This window comes from Humulus lupulus, chromosome 8 (assembly GCF_963169125.1).
Source record: "Humulus lupulus chromosome 8, drHumLupu1.1, whole genome shotgun sequence".
In the NCBI taxonomy this organism is placed as follows: Eukaryota; Viridiplantae; Streptophyta; class Magnoliopsida; order Rosales; family Cannabaceae; genus Humulus; species Humulus lupulus.
The window spans coordinates 143806990-143823918 of NC_084800.1; the positions used below are offsets into that span (position 1 = coordinate 143806990).

The window sequence follows — 16929 nt, forward strand, 5'->3', positions numbered from 1 at the left end:
AGGACAATTGAAACTATAGAAAAGATCCGAGCTAGGATGCTCGCCTCTCAAAGCAGACAGAAAAGCTACGCTGATCCTAAGCGTAGGGACGTGGAGTTCCAGGTTGGGGACCACGTGTTTCTTCGAGTTTCACCATTGCAGGGAGTGAGGAGGTTTGGAAAGAAGGGCAAGCCAAGCCCTAGATTCATTGGACCATTTGAGATCTTGGAAAGGATTGGTCAGGTGGCTTACAAGTTAGCCTTACCGCCATCTTTGTCAGGAGTCCATGACGTGTTCCATGTTTCTATGCTTCGAAAGTACGTCTCAGATGTAACTCATGTATTGAGGTATGAAGATTTGGAGTTACAAACGGATTTGGCTTATGAAGAGCAACCGGTTCAGATCTTGGATAAGAAAGATAAAGTATTACGGAATAAGATGATTCCTCTTGTTAAAGTATTGTGGAGGAAAAGTAGGATCGAGGAAGCGACCTGGGAGCTTGAGACAGCGATGTGGGATCAATATCCCGAATTATTCAGGTAAATTTCGAGGACAAAATTCTCATTAGGAGGGGATAGTTGTAACGACCCAAATTTACTAATAAGGCTTAAGGGCCTTGATTAGAGTGCCAGGAGGGCATAATTGGAATATGTGTGATTTAATGATTAAAAGTATGCTATATCACTATTTGAATATCTGAGATGCATGACTATGTGTATTAGTATGCATGTAGGCCCTGATTAGGTTAGAAATGGCATAACTGTAATTTTGGCCCGTTAAGGGCATAACTGTATATATATGTGATAAATTGTCGAGACCACATTATTATGTGGATATATTTGTAATCTGTGATTCGAGACGATCCTAGTGAGCAGGTTAGCGAAAAAGTCACAGCGGGGATTTATACCCAGCTCGGGGCGAGTCAGGGGGTATTTCTGGGAATTTAGAGAATATATTGGGGTTAATTTTGACATTGAGGAATATAATTGGTGATTAATTAGGTATCGGGAAGTAAGCGGAAAATATTAGAGACACTCGAGGAATTAGCGGGAATTGGGTAAATGACCAAAATGCCCCTAGGTGGATTAAAAGATTTAGAATTAAAGGGGAGGGTATTGTGGTCATTTGGCATATAAGGATAGGTATAACTCAGGTTTTATGCCTTAGTGGGAAGTGTAGAAAAGGCTGGAAACTCTAAAGGAAAGAAAGAAAAGAAAAGAAAGAAAAAGAAGGGAAAGAAAAGGGAAAGGAAAACAGGGTATTTTTCAAGGTCGGTTTGCTTTCCCCCATCAGTTCTTGAGGTCTTTTGGAGCAGAAACTCAGGAAGAGTTTGGGAAAGAGCTAGAGCCTAGGATCCCTGTTCTAGCTTGAGGGATTGGCAGAGCAATTCATTCAGTTGAGGTAAGACTTTGAAGTTTTCTTCAGATTCTGGTTTTGGTATTGAACTATGATGTCTAAGCTGAATTTGATGGGAACTCTAGGGAATTCAAGCTAAGGGTTTGAGGAGGAGTAAACCAAGGAGGAGTAGAGGCTAACTTAAGGTCGAATCCCCATTGAAGGTATGAAATTCTAGCTCTAAATTCTGAGGTTTTGGTTGTTTTGCTGAAGTTTCTGAGTTTGAGGTTCAACCATGGTGAATTTTGAGATTAGGGATGCATGTGTTTAAGTTTTGTATAGTTAAGATGCTTGTGATGAGTTAGATATGTTAGTAAGCTGTATTCTAGGTTTGGTGGAAGTTTGGAGAAGTTTTGGTAAGGTTTGGCTCGAGGAAAGTCGAAGGAGGGAAAAACAGCATTAGTTGTTCTGTGACTAGCGCTACAGCACTAGCCTTTGGGCGCTGTAGCGCTAGGCCAAGTGCCTTGGGACAATTTTGGGCTCTGTTTGTAGCGCTGTAGCGCCCTCCTTAGAGCGCTATAGCGCTACCCTGTTCCCAGAAAGGGGTTTTCTTAAGTTATTTTCAAGGGTTTTTGCCTGAGGGTTCGGGGTTCGATTCCACCACCCTGTTTGGTGGAATTGGGGCTTCCCGAGGGCTCGGGATTGGTCCCGAGGTTAGGTTTTGGACTTGAGGTTTGGTGGTGATTCTGACCTATGGTTGTGACTAGGTGTGCGCTAGGGCTCAAGAGGGATTGTGCTAAAGGATCAAAGTTGTAATGCCCCGGATTCCCTATTATGGTTAATGGCTGGATTAGTAGGCCGGGAGGGCCATAACTGTTTAATTATGCCATTAAATGTGTTTATGCATGTTTATGAGAATTATATTATAATATGATGATAAATGCGTGCATGTGAATCCACATTTGTTTATAGGGGGTATTTTGGTAATTTGGCCCGTTGAGGGTATAATTGTATATTTGTATGTACGTTGATGATATATTGTGAGACCACATTATAATGTGGATTGGTTCGAGTATTTCGACATGAGACGATCTTTAAACATGATTTATCGGTTTGGTCATAACAGGTTTGAGCTCGGGGCTCGGGGTGAGTCTCGGGGTGTTATTAATGATTATAGCATTACTGGGGATTTTAGGGTAACGGGATGTGAATTATTGGTGTTTGAGGATATTGAGGTCAGCGGGAATTGGGAAGCGTTAATTATGATTAACAGGTTAAGCTAAAAGTACCAATTTTGCCCTTGTGATGGTTTTAGAGGTTTAAGATGACACAAGGGTATTTTGGTCTTTTTGGGATGATATATGTGACTTAAGAGGCTTAGAAAGCTGTGGAATAAACAGAGTAAAAGCAGAGGCAATTCCTTTCTCTTCCCGTACCTTCTCTTTGCTTCATCTTCTTCACTTCTCTTTGAGGGTTTTGAGTTCTTGGTGGAGTTTCAACCAAAGGGAATTGAAAGGCTGGGTTGGAGCACTTGTGTTAGTTTGTGTGGGAGGTTTAAAGCTAGTTTCAAGGTGAGTTTTGGTCATATAACACAGCTGGTACTCTGTTTTCGTTTTAGTTTTAATTCATGGATTTTGATGTGGGAAGTGAGAATCAAAGGGGGTTTTAGTGTTAGTTTGATTGGGGTTTGATGAGAGTGAGCTAAGGGTATTGTTTGGGGGTTTAAATATGTGTTTGGAAGGGGTTTTATGATGGTTGAGGGGATGGTTTGAGAGGAAGAAGCATAGGGGAAAAAAAACTGGTTCGTGTGGCCGACTTAGCCGTTCAGGGCTGAGCGTCGCGGCGCAGCAGGGGAGCGCCGCGGCCCTTGGCGTCTGGCAGATGGGGAGCCCCTCTGTTTGGGGGCGCGCCGCGGCGTAGCAGAGGGGGGCCGTGGCCCTTAAGGCCAATTTTGCTAAAATGTGGTTTTTAGCTTGGGGATTCAAACCATAGGCCTCGGGGTTGAACCTAGTACCCGGTTGGGTAGTGTTTGAGGTCTCGGGGGCTGAGTTTTGGTTTGGGAACCCTCGGTTATCATTTTTATTGATAAATTCTATAATTTGGTTATGACCAGGTGACCGTCAAGGATTTTAAAGGTTGATCGTTCTCAGGGGTCGTTCATATAATATTCTCACTCGAACCAGAGGTAAGAAAATGGTGTATGAATACAGTTGCACCCTGTATAGGTATATGACATGCATGGTTTGATATTGGGGCATGTTGATTGATATATGTGGACATGGATTGCATATTAAATGCTAGTGAACGCTGATTACCTGTTTAAGACACTGACTAGTCAGGGACCGACTCTAGAGTCGAGAATTATGCATTGAATGGCTCTATGGCATTAATGCTAGACCGACCCTAGGGTCGAAGAACTTATAAGCGCTTGCCTGGTCTTCGACCAGATGACTATAGCCAAGGTATATGACCCCGGTGACCGTTTGTCACGTGGCTAGGGGACGTTGTCCATAGTTTCGACTCTAGAGTCGTGAGGAAGGTTATGTTGGTGACCAATCACCATGCACCTGTCCTGAACGAATTTATGAAAGAATCACCTATCAGTTAAGCCCTGGTGACCCTATCGTCACATGGCTAGAGGGAGCGATGCTCATTATTGTGACTGTTGGCTATTGTCACCTATTTGTTGGACTGATAGTCCTGAATGGTTATTATGATCGTTGTTGATATTATATCATGTTTTATTATGTTTTCTTGCTGGGCCTTGGCTCATGGGTGCTATGTGGTGCAGGTAAAGGAAAGGAAAAGCTTGGCCAGCCTTGAGTGGAGAGCTTGGGCGATGTGATGTACATACAGGGCCGCTTGACTGCCACGGCCAAGGAGTTCTCAGAGGGACTAGGGGTTTACCCTATTTTTGCCGCTTAGGCCGGCGGGGATTGTATATTTGGAACTGTAGCAACTCTTTTGTAATACAAACTACTTGTAAACATTTTAAAAGGCTCATGAGCAGTTTATTTACTTAATGAAATGTACCCTTTCTTTTTTATTGGTTTTCACCTTAACCTGTTAATGGTACCTAGATCACGTTTTTAACCAAAGGACTCGGGTAGCGAGTCAAATTTTCGGTTCACTGTTCACCGTAACTGTTCTGGGGTAACCAGGGCGTTACAAAAGTGAACGAAGCTAGCGAATTTAAAGGTAAGAAAACTGCACCCGGTTATATGTTTGTGATGGGACTAAGTGCTCCTGATATCTGTATAATGTCATAGATGGTATTATCCCATGGGACATGTGATAAACGGCCTAAGGGTTCCGTATACAATATTTGTGCACAGGGCGCGGCTTAGCCACTGGTAGCCGAGGACAGCTTAATATTCACTGAGCTCGGTTTAAGCGGGCCGGAGTCAGTGGGATAAACAGAGGGTGCGGCCTAAGGGCGCTAACCCTAGTTATCATTTGTGAATTGATTATTGATATGAGATGATATGTTTGGTATGTTGAATACTTGGTTATCATAAATGCTTAAACTGTTGAGAACATGTTTATGTGGTATGAGATATTGGATTGTCTGTTGATTGTTTATGCTCTATTATTGTGTTTTCTTGCTGGGCATTGGCTCACGGGTGCTACGTGGTGCAGGTAAAGGCAAAGGCAACTTGGACCAATCCTGAGATGAAGAGCTGCGGGGCTGAATGTACATAGTCAGCTGTTCGGTCGCCATGGCCAAGGAGTGGATCAGGACAAGGAATGCCTAATAGTCTGTTTTTCCTTAGAATGGCTAATTACTGTATTTCAATCTTGAATCTTTGTAAATGGTTTTAATCTTATTATTTTTGGGATCCCGTGTAAACAGAAAATGTTATTTATAAGAAATGCGGCTTTTGAGACCAAAATCTTTTAACCCTAGTTCCATTATAGTTTCAGTAACACATTTTTAATTAAATGACTTGATTAGCAAGTCTAGCACTTTTATAAATACACAGTGTAACAGTCTTGGATATCCTGGGCTTTACAATTAATATTGGGAGAGAATAATATTAATTTATTATATGATGATAATTTAATTTGGTTTTATAAGATAAAGTTAATCTTGAATTAACTTATATTTATGTACATTTCAAATATTATTATTTTATATATATATATATATCTTATTAAATAAATAAATGGGGAAATGTCATGTGGCATTTTATGATGCCACACGTCCCAATCATCGTGCCTTCACAGTGACCGGCGCCCCACTAACATAACACAAATTGAACAGTTACTTATTTGTGTTATTTATTATTTAATTATTTAGTTAATGTTTTGATTTTATTAAAATATTAACTAAATAAATAAAACCTAAACCTAATGAGATTTGACCTAGGCTATATTAGATATTATTTTAGGCTTTCTCAAAGGAGAGACAATCACAAGTTTCAAAAACTTGAAAAACTCTCATAGAGAAAAATATTAACTTTTTTCTAATTATCTTAAAGTTTTTTCTTCTCCAAATCTCTAGATCTCATGTGTTGAGTACATATAGAGATAGAAATTTGTCATTATCATTCTACGTGCCCACATACATTTTAGTGTGTTGAGGATTGACTTGGAAGATCATGGTATGGATCTCATTGTTGCCTTCGTGGATTGGATGATCATTATTTTATACTAAAAGATAGCGATGACACTTGAAAGGCTAAAAGAGGTCTTAGATCTAACTTTTGTATGCTTTGATTTAATGTGTATATATATATTGATCCTGGCTTGATATTGATGAAAAATAATTTTTTAAAAACATTATGCTGCCTTTGGATTTCATCTTTTAATATCAATAATATGCTAAGTGGCTACCTTGATGATTAGGTGAATGGTTATGTAACATCCTAAATTTGTTATTCAGGCTTAGTGCCTTGATTAATGTATCGGGAGGGCATAAATGGATATTATGTGCATATTTATGATTACATGAGTTATATAATGATATGTCTGTTTATGCATGTTTAAGTGTGTTAAATATGCATGTGGCCCGTTTCTTATTAGAATTGTATTTTCATAATTTTGACTCATTGAGAATATATTTGTCAATATGTGTGATTTGTGATTGAGACCACATTATTATGTGGATATATTTGGGTTACTCAGCACAAGACGATCCTAGTGAGCAAGTTAGCAGAAAGGTCACAACGAGATTAAATACCCAGCTCAGGGTGAGCCTAGGGGTATTTTAATAATTTAGTACATTACCGAAATTTATCGGATAATGAGAATTGTTTGGTGATCATTTTTGGAATATTGGAATTAATTGAGAAATATGATGTTAATTGAGGATTAGTGGGAAATGGTGGCAAAAGACCAAAATGTCATTGGTTTGGTTAAAAGGGCATTGGCTTGGGTGAGGGTAAATTGGTCATTTTGACCCTTGGGCTGAATTAAGTTGGCCAAAGCTTAGCACTTTGGCTCATTTACGTGACTTTCTATCTCTCTCTCTCTCTTGGTTACCTTCTTGGAAGGGTTTTGGAGCTAAGGAGCAACTTGAGCTCTCACTTGGAAATTGAAGATTTGAAGGGGAGAATTAAGGGCAAGGGAAGCAAAGATTGAGCTGGCCGAGCCATCTTCTTTCTTGGAAATTTGTTTTTGGCAGTTAAGGTAAGAAATTGTCCAACCAATCTTGAGTTCTTTGTGTTCCTGAGCTTTTCATGAGTTTTTTTTTTTCCTGTTGTTATGGTGTTCTTGAGGAAAGTTGGGGTGTGATTTGGTGGTTGGAGTTCTTGAAGTTTAGCAACGGTTCAGGGGCAAAATTACACAGTTGAGGTAAGAATTCTCCTCTAATTTTTGTGGATTTCTTGTGTTCTTGAGGTGTTCTTGAGCTTTGAAGCTCAAGATTTGGGTTTTGAATTTTTGGTGTTAATGTGTTGCTTAAGTTGTATTATGTTAATTTTGGGACTCATTTCTGGTTGGGGTTGGCAGTTGGGGTGAGTTTTGATGAGTTGAACTTGGAGAAAACGCAGGAGAAAACCCAAAAATTATGGGCTTGCGAGGTGGCGCCCCTGCATATGCAAGGGAGTTCCTGGGAACTCTCTGTCTTGTTTGGGTGCCCAAGCAAGGGCACCCCTACCCCAGGGGCAACCCTACCCTATGTCAATTTCAGCAAGTCTCATTTTTCGAGCTTGGGAAGAACTTGGGGGACGATTCCACCACCCCATTTTGTTCATCAATATTACTTCAAATCTTAGTTGCATATTACAACTTTGCTCTAAAATAATATACTTTATCATTTAATATTTTATTTATCTAATATATAAATTTTAAAATATAATCAATTTTCTATCTTTGTATTCAACTTAAATCAACTTATAGCTACTTAAATATAGATTGTAATGAATTTGTTGTGATGAGGATTTTTAGAGTATTGTCACCAACCATTCAAATTCAATTAGAATTCAACTTTGTCATCTAATGTAATTTAATTATAATTAAATATACAATTTTTAGCAACTAGATCATTTTCACACCCCATTACGTACTTTAGATGATTCAATTTCTCCTCTGAACAATGATTTATAATTAAATTTATGCCGTTGACTTAAAAATTCTGTCATTTCGTCAAGTGTTGCTAGCTCATATTTGAAAAAAAATGGTTGTATATTATTATTATTATTTTAAGAAAATTAAATTAGACCGTACATAATAGATAAATTAAATCGGTTTGGATTGAATTTTGAGCACTGAACTAACATTACTCTTAAAATAAAAACTTTAGTAGGGGTATTCGTGGTGTGGGTGGTGCGGTTTTTTTCTAATTTTTTGGACCGCACCGCATATGCGGTTTGAATAATTTTCCAAACCGCATTCTGCACCACATAAACCTCAAACCGCATAAACCACACCGCAAAAATGTGGTGTAGTGCAGTGCGGTGTGGACAGTTTATACTTATCGTCAAATAATTTAATAATTAAATATTATAATTAAGAAAGATTCATAATAAATCTCATAACCATAGAGTGTTTAACAAAATAATTAAGTGTACAACAAACTAATAAACTTTAAACAAAACAATAAAAATATAACAAAATAATAACAAAGAAAAATGTACTATAAAAGTAAATATTATTTTAATTAAGGAGGAATATATTTACGAAACATTATATTTTTTTTCTAAATAATGTGTATATTATATTATACTATATAAATATTTATGCATTAACTTTAAATGTAGTAAAATTAAAAAAAATAATATAAAAAAGTTAATATATATAATGATGCGGTGTAGTTTGAACTATATTTATAAAATTTAAAACCACAAACCGCACCGCACCATGCGCTTTGGCAAAAATACAAACCGTAATTGCACCACGAATGGTTTTAAACTGAAAATTACGGTACAGTATGGTGCGGTGTGGATGGTTTGTAAGGTTAGGGCGATTTTTCGAACACCCCCACCTTTTAGACATGATTCAAGTGCGTAGAAACAATTTTGTTTTATTAATGTCGTTTGTTATGAAACGACAATCCTCACACTGTGTCGTCCTACTTTCGGATAAGATAAAACTGATAAAGCAAAGAAAGAGCAGAGAGTAGAGACGCACTCTTTCTCCTTCCCAAACTCGCTCCTCTTATCCTTCTCTCCTCCTCCAAATGGAAGCCCTGCTCTGTTTTCCCTCCTCCATATCCACGCCTCCTTCCCAAACCCTAACCCTAAATCGACCCACCAACCCATTACTCTCCCTATCTCACAAGCCCAACCCCTACGGCCATGGTCGCCGCACCCTTCGCCTTCCCACAATACGATCCGCCATTTCCCGCTCCAAGAAGGAAGAGACCGTGGATACAGTGAGGCAGAACCTGGAGAACTGCTTTCTCCTAGCTGGTATTAGCTACAAGGGTTTTACCGTCAAGCAATTCCAGGACCTCCGGCGATCTCTACCGGAGAATACTAAGCTAATCGTAGCGAAGAACACGCTGGTCTACAAGGCAATCGAGGGCACCAAATGGGAGGCCCTTAAGCCCTGTATGACTGGCATGAACGCTTGGCTCTTCGTTCACAGTGAGGAGATACCGGCCGCCATTAAACCCTATAGGGAGTTCCAGAAGGAGCGGAAGCTTGACGAGAACGACTTCACTGGAGCCGTTTTCGAGGGAAAGTTCTACGGCCCTGGAGAATTCAAGCAGCTGGAGACCATGCCGTCTAGGGCTGAGATTTATTCTAAGCTTTTGGGGTCGCTTCAGGGCCCGGCATCGAATGTGGTGGGAACGATTCAAGCTCCGGCCAGAGACTTGATAATGTTATTAAAAGCTCATGTGAACAAATTGGAACAGGAAGGTGGCGATGGTCAATAATAGCCACCATTAGTAAAGGGTTTTTTTTTTATTCATAAAAGCTAGTAAGTTTTTCTTGAAAAACCCACTGCTGTAATTTGATTTTTTTTTTTTTTTTTTTTTGAGATTATTGTAGCATATTTTGTTCCATAAATATTTATTTTTTGGGTCATGCTGAACAAATGAACTTTGATAGTGGAGAAAGCTGTAGAATTAATTGTAATGGAATGATCTGAGTAGCAGTCTTAATTGAATTTTGTGGCAAATTTGTGCGCTTTTATGTCATCTCAATTCAACGTCCAAATGAACTCTTATTATGCTGCATTTTCCTTTCGCATTTTGTATTTGTTCATAACGACATACTTTTTCATATTCAATTTTAAAGTTTATTTCATTGATGGTATATAAGCTATGATTTTGTTCACAAATACTTTCGCGTGACCTTGCTTGGTAGAAATCGTCTTTTTTTTAATTTATTATTTAGTTGTTAGGGACTTGTTAGAGTGAGAGTATGGATATATGTTATGTTGGTATGACTTCGATATCTTTATTTCAATTTCAGAAAATGTTGTCTATTTGGAAATTCGGCAGTCAAATAGTGTCTAAAATGCACAAGGGGAAAACAAGTTCAGATTAATTAATTTCCAATAAATAAACGTGTAATGAAAGCATTGTTTAGCTTCTAATCGTCCATTGTTGAGACAAATTAATATTCATGTAAACACGAAGGAATAAATGATGAATGACCGGTAAGTTGGTTAATCAAATGAAACGTGTGAATTTTGATCGTAAGAGAGCACGGCACAAGAGTCAAGGATTGAATGATTTATAAAATGTGCTTACGTTTGTTACCCTTTGGTTCTTCTGCAGTGCAAGTGCCTTAAAATTAATATTCATGTAAACACGAAGGAATAAATGATGAATGACCGGTAAGTTGGTTAATCAAATGAAACGTGTGAATTTTGATCGTAAGAGAGCACGGCACAAGAGTCAAGGATTGAATGATTTATAAAATGTGCTTACGTTTGTTACCCTTTGGTTCTTCTGCAGTGCAAGTGCCTTAAAATTAAACAAAAAGATACTTTTAACCGGGGGGTGGGCGGCTAAGAAGAAGCACACTCCCTTTCCAAAATGTAATCCACCGCATCTTCAACTTTATCAACAACCTGCACGGGGCAGCGAGAGGTTAAAATGTAAAATGCTAGTAGATAGACTTCCCCACGGAGTTCTTATCCAATGATTTTTTTTTAACCTTTCAAATGTACCACTGAAATTATTATTATTATTATTATTATTATTATTATTGTTGTTTCTTTTTTGATAATAATCTTTACAATATATTATACATCTACTTATATATTTTTCTTTTATATTATACAATATATTAATCTTTTATATATACATTAACTTATATATTATACATCAACTTGTATTAATTTCAAATATAAGTGTGTGACAGAATTTATTTAAAAAAATTTAAGTGATAATAATATTTTGTAAATGTAAAGAGAGTTCAAAATATATTTTGTTTTGTAAAATACAAATTTTAATGGACTGCTTTTTTACGACAAATTCTTTAGTTTTAAAATATACTCTATTTTACAATAGCTATTAGAGTCTCTTGGCAAAATCACATAATTTAAGGTATTTTCTAAATGTTGGTATAATCATATACAATATAACCATAGATATATCAATTATAAAATCAATTTAGGACCATAGACAAATCAATTATAAAAGCCCAAAGAAAAATTTCGATTTAGGATTTTTTTTCACGTCCTTTCATGGTTAGATTGAGATATTAATACAGCAAATCAGTTAAATTCAAAAAAATTCATAACAAAACTTAAAAGTCCAAGGTTTCTTTTGATATTTTTTTTTTAAATATAAGGATTAACGTCAGAAATGAATCAAATACAGTTTTCTGTGAAATATTCCCACATATCCATAGATATGTTCATATTATCGGTCATTTTGATATAAATATAAGGATGACATAAAAAAGTTGAATGCACAAAATTGACCGGAAAGTACTGAATACAATTGCTAAGATTACTAGCCCCGCAATATTTATTTATTTATTTTTAAGTGAAATGCTATATAGAAAAATATATTTAGGGTCCTTGTAGAAGATTGATCACTTTCAGATTAAAAAATAAACAATAAAAGAATGACAATACATTTCAAATTTGAAGTGCATGTTTAAGGTTGCAAAGCTTACATACCAGATCAGCTGGAAACTCAGAATGATTATCTTTCCCCTTAAAAACGCCTGTCCTCGTCAAGATAGAAAACCAAGGATGTCCTGCCTGTGATTCAAAGAGTATATCTGAACTCTTAGCCAATAACAAAAATAACAGTAATGACAGTAGAAATATAATGAAAGCTGATTGCAAGAAAGGTCTGCAAATCTTGAGGTGTTAGAGAATACAAACCTGTTGTGCACCTTTGACATCAACAAAAGGGTTATCGCCAATCATGTAAAGGGTTTTGAAGGGTGGCGATCCAGAGTCTCCATTATATAGGAGATGAACATTATGATTAGATGGCTGAAGCTGTCTCAACATGGCTTCAGCATTCTTGAATACAAAAGGATTTGGTTTCCCAAAAGATACATATTCCAAGGTATTATGACGAATTCTGCACGGCAAAGCTACATGAGTGTTGAAAGACAGGTTACACTGCAAGGTAAATTATGAGTGTCTCATGTACCATGTGGCAGAATGCGGTACAATTTATGCATCCCAGTTATTTTTTTACTGCAGTTTTACAACCTTGTCTATTACTTGAGTTTTCGGATGAATGGATTATCAGTGGTATTTCAACAACTTGATTTTGTCGAAATGAATGTGATTGGTTTTGTCAAAATGATTGTGAGTGCGATTGGCTTGATTACATCCGATATCTATGGTTCAGTCCTGTAAAGTCACTAAGTATTTCTATACTTCTGAAATGGGTATGCTAAGCAAGACTTACTTATTAAACACACTTTCCAGGGCAATTCTGAAAGCACCCATTCCAAGCCGCTCTGAAGGAAATGCAGCCTGTATTTTATTTTATAAATATTAGAATCATGTACAACGGAAAATTCAACAGATGAAGAAAGCTCTCACAATCATAAACCACTTGGATCCTTCCTTACATGGACCAATTAAAACTACATTAATAACCAACCTGATATTCAAGATCATCTGCGGCAAAATATAAAGGAGGCTGATGCCCATTATCTCCTCCAGGAAGCCCTCCCGATGTTAAAATATCACAGAGCACCTATATCAATACATTCAATAGAGAGTTTTAAAGAAATACAAAGGATCATACTTAATTTTTGAAATGTCAAAGATAATAATGTTTAATAAGGAATCTGAAGTTGGAACTAAAGGAGTTGTTTCCTCCTCGTTGATTAATGTTGTTCAATTAGAGTCAACAAGAATGCCATAGTTTTCTATACGCTAGGCTTGACAAACGTGAATGCAGCCTTAGGTCAGGAGTAGCAGTCAAAAATTGTTTTGTGAAAATTAGGATATGTTTTTATCTCTTTACTTAATAATTCTGTTTGCGTATGACAATGTTCTACAGGTTTTAGAAATAGAATTTTTTAATGAAATCACTGTAATTCCACATTGATTCTCATGAATAAAATGAAATGACCTGAATGTCCCGGCCCCAATCTACAGGATCACTGACAACAAATGCTGCCTTAACCCTGTCATATAAAACATTGTATCTTGGTGCTGATTCGATCAAATGGTCATTCTGATATTCTTTTGTCCAGATCTTGTACTGAGATACAGGATCAATGTCCTTGAAATACGATGCATACTCATCTAGCGAGAGAACTTTTCTGCCAAAGAGAACAGATTTAGCTATACTCTGATTCTTGAAGATCAAGAGACAGCACCCAAGATCAAGACGTCACAAAAGGAAACAGTACATTATAATACCTAAGAACTTACTTGAAACCATACTCCGACATCACAAGAGCAGGTTCTCCTTTCCCAGCAGCAACAATGAGTTCATTCTCGTATCTGATAAATTGATGAAACGGTTGGAAACACACTTAATTTGATACAAAAATAATCCCAAAAGTTAAGATCAATTGCATATAAAGATCTGATGGAAAGTTTCAAGTTAATTAATAACAGCCATCCTTTAAACCTTGCTAGGGAATTTAAAATAAGCAAAAAAAAAGAAAAAAAGTGACAGATAATACAGCACAAATGTAAATCAACCAAGTATTCATTACAAGATACCAGGTAAAAAGACCTGGACATTAACAATTGGAGCCTTAAACATGTCTACTTTTATTCTTTTCTGAAGTACATGAGCAGGATGACCCATGGAGTTAATGCTGGCTCCAAGTCCAGGGCAATTAAATCTAGCTAAAGCTAACAAATTATTGCATATATTGATTACCGGTGGTATAATGTTGATTTTTAGTTCATGTGATGATTAATGGAACATTTTCCATTAAGATGAAGTGTTGAACAACAACAATATTAATGAGAACCATGAGTAGAAAACAATATCTGAATCACTACCAAGCATCAAGTATGCCAAAGAAACTTTCTATAAATAAAATATCATAAAGATCAAAAGGTCAAAATCATACTTGTTCAACAAATTTTTGAAAGGGGTGTGACCTTGTACGACCTGCATCAAAATATTGCAGAAAATACAGCTACGCAAGGGTTCCATCAGTCAAACTATTGTAGTCACAAAATACTTCAATTAAGTCCATCAAATCTCCTTTCTTAATTCTCTGGATAAAATATGCTTTAATTGCAAAGCATACCTGGGAAGGTAAAATTTGAACTCCCAAAAGTTCCCCAAGCTCAATGGCTCGTCTTGATTCTGGTATGCCACCTCCTATCAAACAAAATAAGAATTCTTTTCATCATCCATTTTATATCTTGCTCTTACAATTAAATTTACATAGAAAAATATAAGAAACGAAATCTATGTTTATTTTATTAGAAAAGATTTGATATAGCCGCTATGAACAATAATGCAAGGAATATTACATAATTTATCACTAAAAAATCAGATTTCGGCAGAGCTCAACATTTTGGGGGACAACTTACCGTTTGTCAAGAACAGAAAGGGAACTTTCAAAGTACCTATATAAAGAAAAAAAGAATCAATCAAGGCAGGCAGATATACAACTTGTGAAGAGAGAGCATCCAATATTATTTTAATGTTTTTATTAGCCATAAACACAAAAATAAAAATACAATTCGCTGCAAAATCACGAAACTGAAAATAAATTGTCAATGTGAAAAACTGTCCAGTAGAATATTAGTTAAGATTCAAACCATAATGAGATTCTGCAAAAGACCTTTTCCCATGTTTTCTAGGAAAACAAACATGAGGGCTGGACATGCTTAGATAACTTAATCATCGAATGAGATATTCTTACCAGCTTCTCCGTATAATCTTCTCAAAGCTTGAGGAGATCCTCCAATTGGTACACGGCCGCGAAGAATAACACCGTCGATATCGAACGCGATTCCAAATGAGGGCCTACAATCATCACACTGATTCAAACCATTTCTACATCCTACTCCGTTTTCTCAACAACAAATCATACAAGTGTAGCTTTATTTGAAGTCGAAATCAATATATATTCTCTCTTTTACATGCGTATATAGATTCACAATAATATAACACGAATCACTTCAATTCGACTAACCGTTTGGCACTAGAATGAATCTTTGAGAACGAACAGGAAGCTCGAGGTTGATATAGCAATGGTGGTCTGCTTTTGCTTTGAGGAGCTCTGAAAACCGTACGGAATCTCATATCTACCTCTCCCTCTCTTCCCTGGTTTCAAGCTTCTGGTCCACGCTCTGTTCCACACACTTTCGAGTTTCGACCTTTCAAAAGAAAAGAAAAGAAAAAGGGAAATTTGATTTTGAATGCAATAAGTCAGACTCCGTTTGAAAAATAACATATCTCTATCCTATAAGTATCTCATTTTGGTCCTACTAATGCTGTTACTATCCAAAATACCCCTAGCATAATTTTCTCAAACTCTCCCTATTCTCTCCCAAAATACCCGAACCAAGCAAACTTTGAAATCGATAGGCCTCGATTGAATCCGTAGAACCCAACCTTCATTGTCTTCCACGAACATGAACAAGGGCTCCCAAATGTCGGACTTGACGATCGGAGAAGGGGAAGGAGAAAACGTCGAGCAAGGCAACCAAATTTTTAGGAAACAACCTCAAAGAAAGTGAAGGTGAGGGATTTCGTTTTTAATCTGCAATATGTGTATGTGCCTGGTTTTTTTTGTTGATTTTTGTTCATAGGATAGATCGGGGCGGGCAATGAAGAAATCTGGGTTTTTTTTCGATATTTTCACGAAACTCGATAGAAATCGATAAGAATCGATAGGACTCGATAGTATAGGATGAGGAATGGATTAGACTATGCTCGATAGGAATCGATAGGACTCGATGATACAAGGCTTTGGGAATTTTTAGAACCTACATCGATAGGAATCGATAGGACTCGATGACACATGGCTTTGGGAATTTTTAGAACCTACCTCGATAAGAATCGATAGGACTCGATAGGGACTCGATGATACACGGCTTTGGGAATTTTTAGAACATACCTCGATAGGAATCGATAGGACTCGATGACACACGGCTTTGGGAATTTTTAGAACCTACCTCGATAGGAATCGATAGGGACTCGATGATACATGGCTTTGGGAATTTTTAGAACCTACCTCGATAGGAATCGATAGGACTCGATGATACAAGGCTTTGGGAATTTTTAGAACTTACCTCGATATGAATCGATAGGACTCGATAAGACTCGATAGTAACCCAATTATATTATTCTTTGTGATTTTGGAACCCACCTCGATAGGCATCGATAGAACTCGATTGTTTCTGCCTCGATAGTAACTGCCTTACCAGATTGTTTTACATTTTTAACATTTTTTTTTAACATTTTTAACATTTTTTTTGTTTTTTTTTCCAGATGCCTGAACTTATTGTGCCGTTGGAGAAACACTTTCCTGGGCGTGTCACTTATAGGGGTAGTGCCTACTTGGATACCCTTATAGAGCAGTTTAAGAGGCATGGTCTTATTGAAAGGGCATAGGCATGCCCGTTGGGACAGTTCTTTAAGGCAAAACCGTTTAGTTTTTCTGGGGTTCTGCTGCATCAGCTAATGTTGCGTAAGGTAGAAAGTAAGAAGCCTGAAGAGGGTTAGTTCTTCCTGGGCAACACTCTGTGTAGATTTGGTATTGCAGAGTTTGCCCTAGTTACCGGGCTAAAATTTTGGGAAATCACCGTCCC

At 37.1% G+C, this 16929-nt stretch overlaps 2 protein-coding genes and 1 long non-coding RNA gene across 4 annotated transcripts; 2 read left to right on the plus strand and 1 right to left on the minus strand.

Moving 5' to 3' along the window:
* Window positions 1-6638: 6638 nt before the first annotated feature.
* On the plus strand, window positions 6639-7644 carry LOC133794387 (uncharacterized). The gene is made up of 3 exons (XR_009875194.1): window positions 6639-6945; window positions 7040-7110; window positions 7267-7644. It is a non-coding gene; the product is annotated as an uncharacterized LOC133794387 (long non-coding RNA).
* Window positions 7645-8860: 1216 nt separating this feature from the next.
* On the plus strand, window positions 8861-10943 carry LOC133798534 (large ribosomal subunit protein uL10c). 2 transcript variants are annotated; one of them, XR_009875923.1, is made up of 3 exons: window positions 8861-9681; window positions 10487-10545; window positions 10667-10943. XR_009875923.1 is itself a non-coding variant. In XM_062236867.1 (2 exons), exon 1 carries the CDS (start codon window positions 8936-8938, stop codon window positions 9635-9637), a length of 702 nt encoding a protein of 233 aa, XP_062092851.1. In that variant the 5' UTR covers window positions 8861-8935; the 3' UTR covers window positions 9638-9681; window positions 10667-10943. The 2 variants fall into 2 exon arrangements, 1 of the variants encoding a protein (XP_062092851.1); XM_062236867.1 differs by lacking the exon at window positions 10487-10545.
* LOC133798533 (mitochondrial hydrolase YKR070W) lies at window positions 9714-15545 on the minus strand. The gene is made up of 12 exons (XM_062236866.1): window positions 15309-15545; window positions 15036-15139; window positions 14701-14736; window positions 14412-14485; window positions 14229-14269; window positions 13573-13644; window positions 13268-13460; window positions 12791-12886; window positions 12593-12660; window positions 12052-12256; window positions 11842-11925; window positions 9714-10782 (listed from the first exon to the last, which is right to left on the minus strand). The coding sequence occupies exons 1-12, from the start codon at window positions 15416-15418 to the stop codon at window positions 10720-10722; spliced, it is 1146 nt and encodes a 381-aa protein (XP_062092850.1). The 5' UTR covers window positions 15419-15545; the 3' UTR covers window positions 9714-10719.
* Window positions 15546-16929: the final 1384 nt, after the last annotated feature.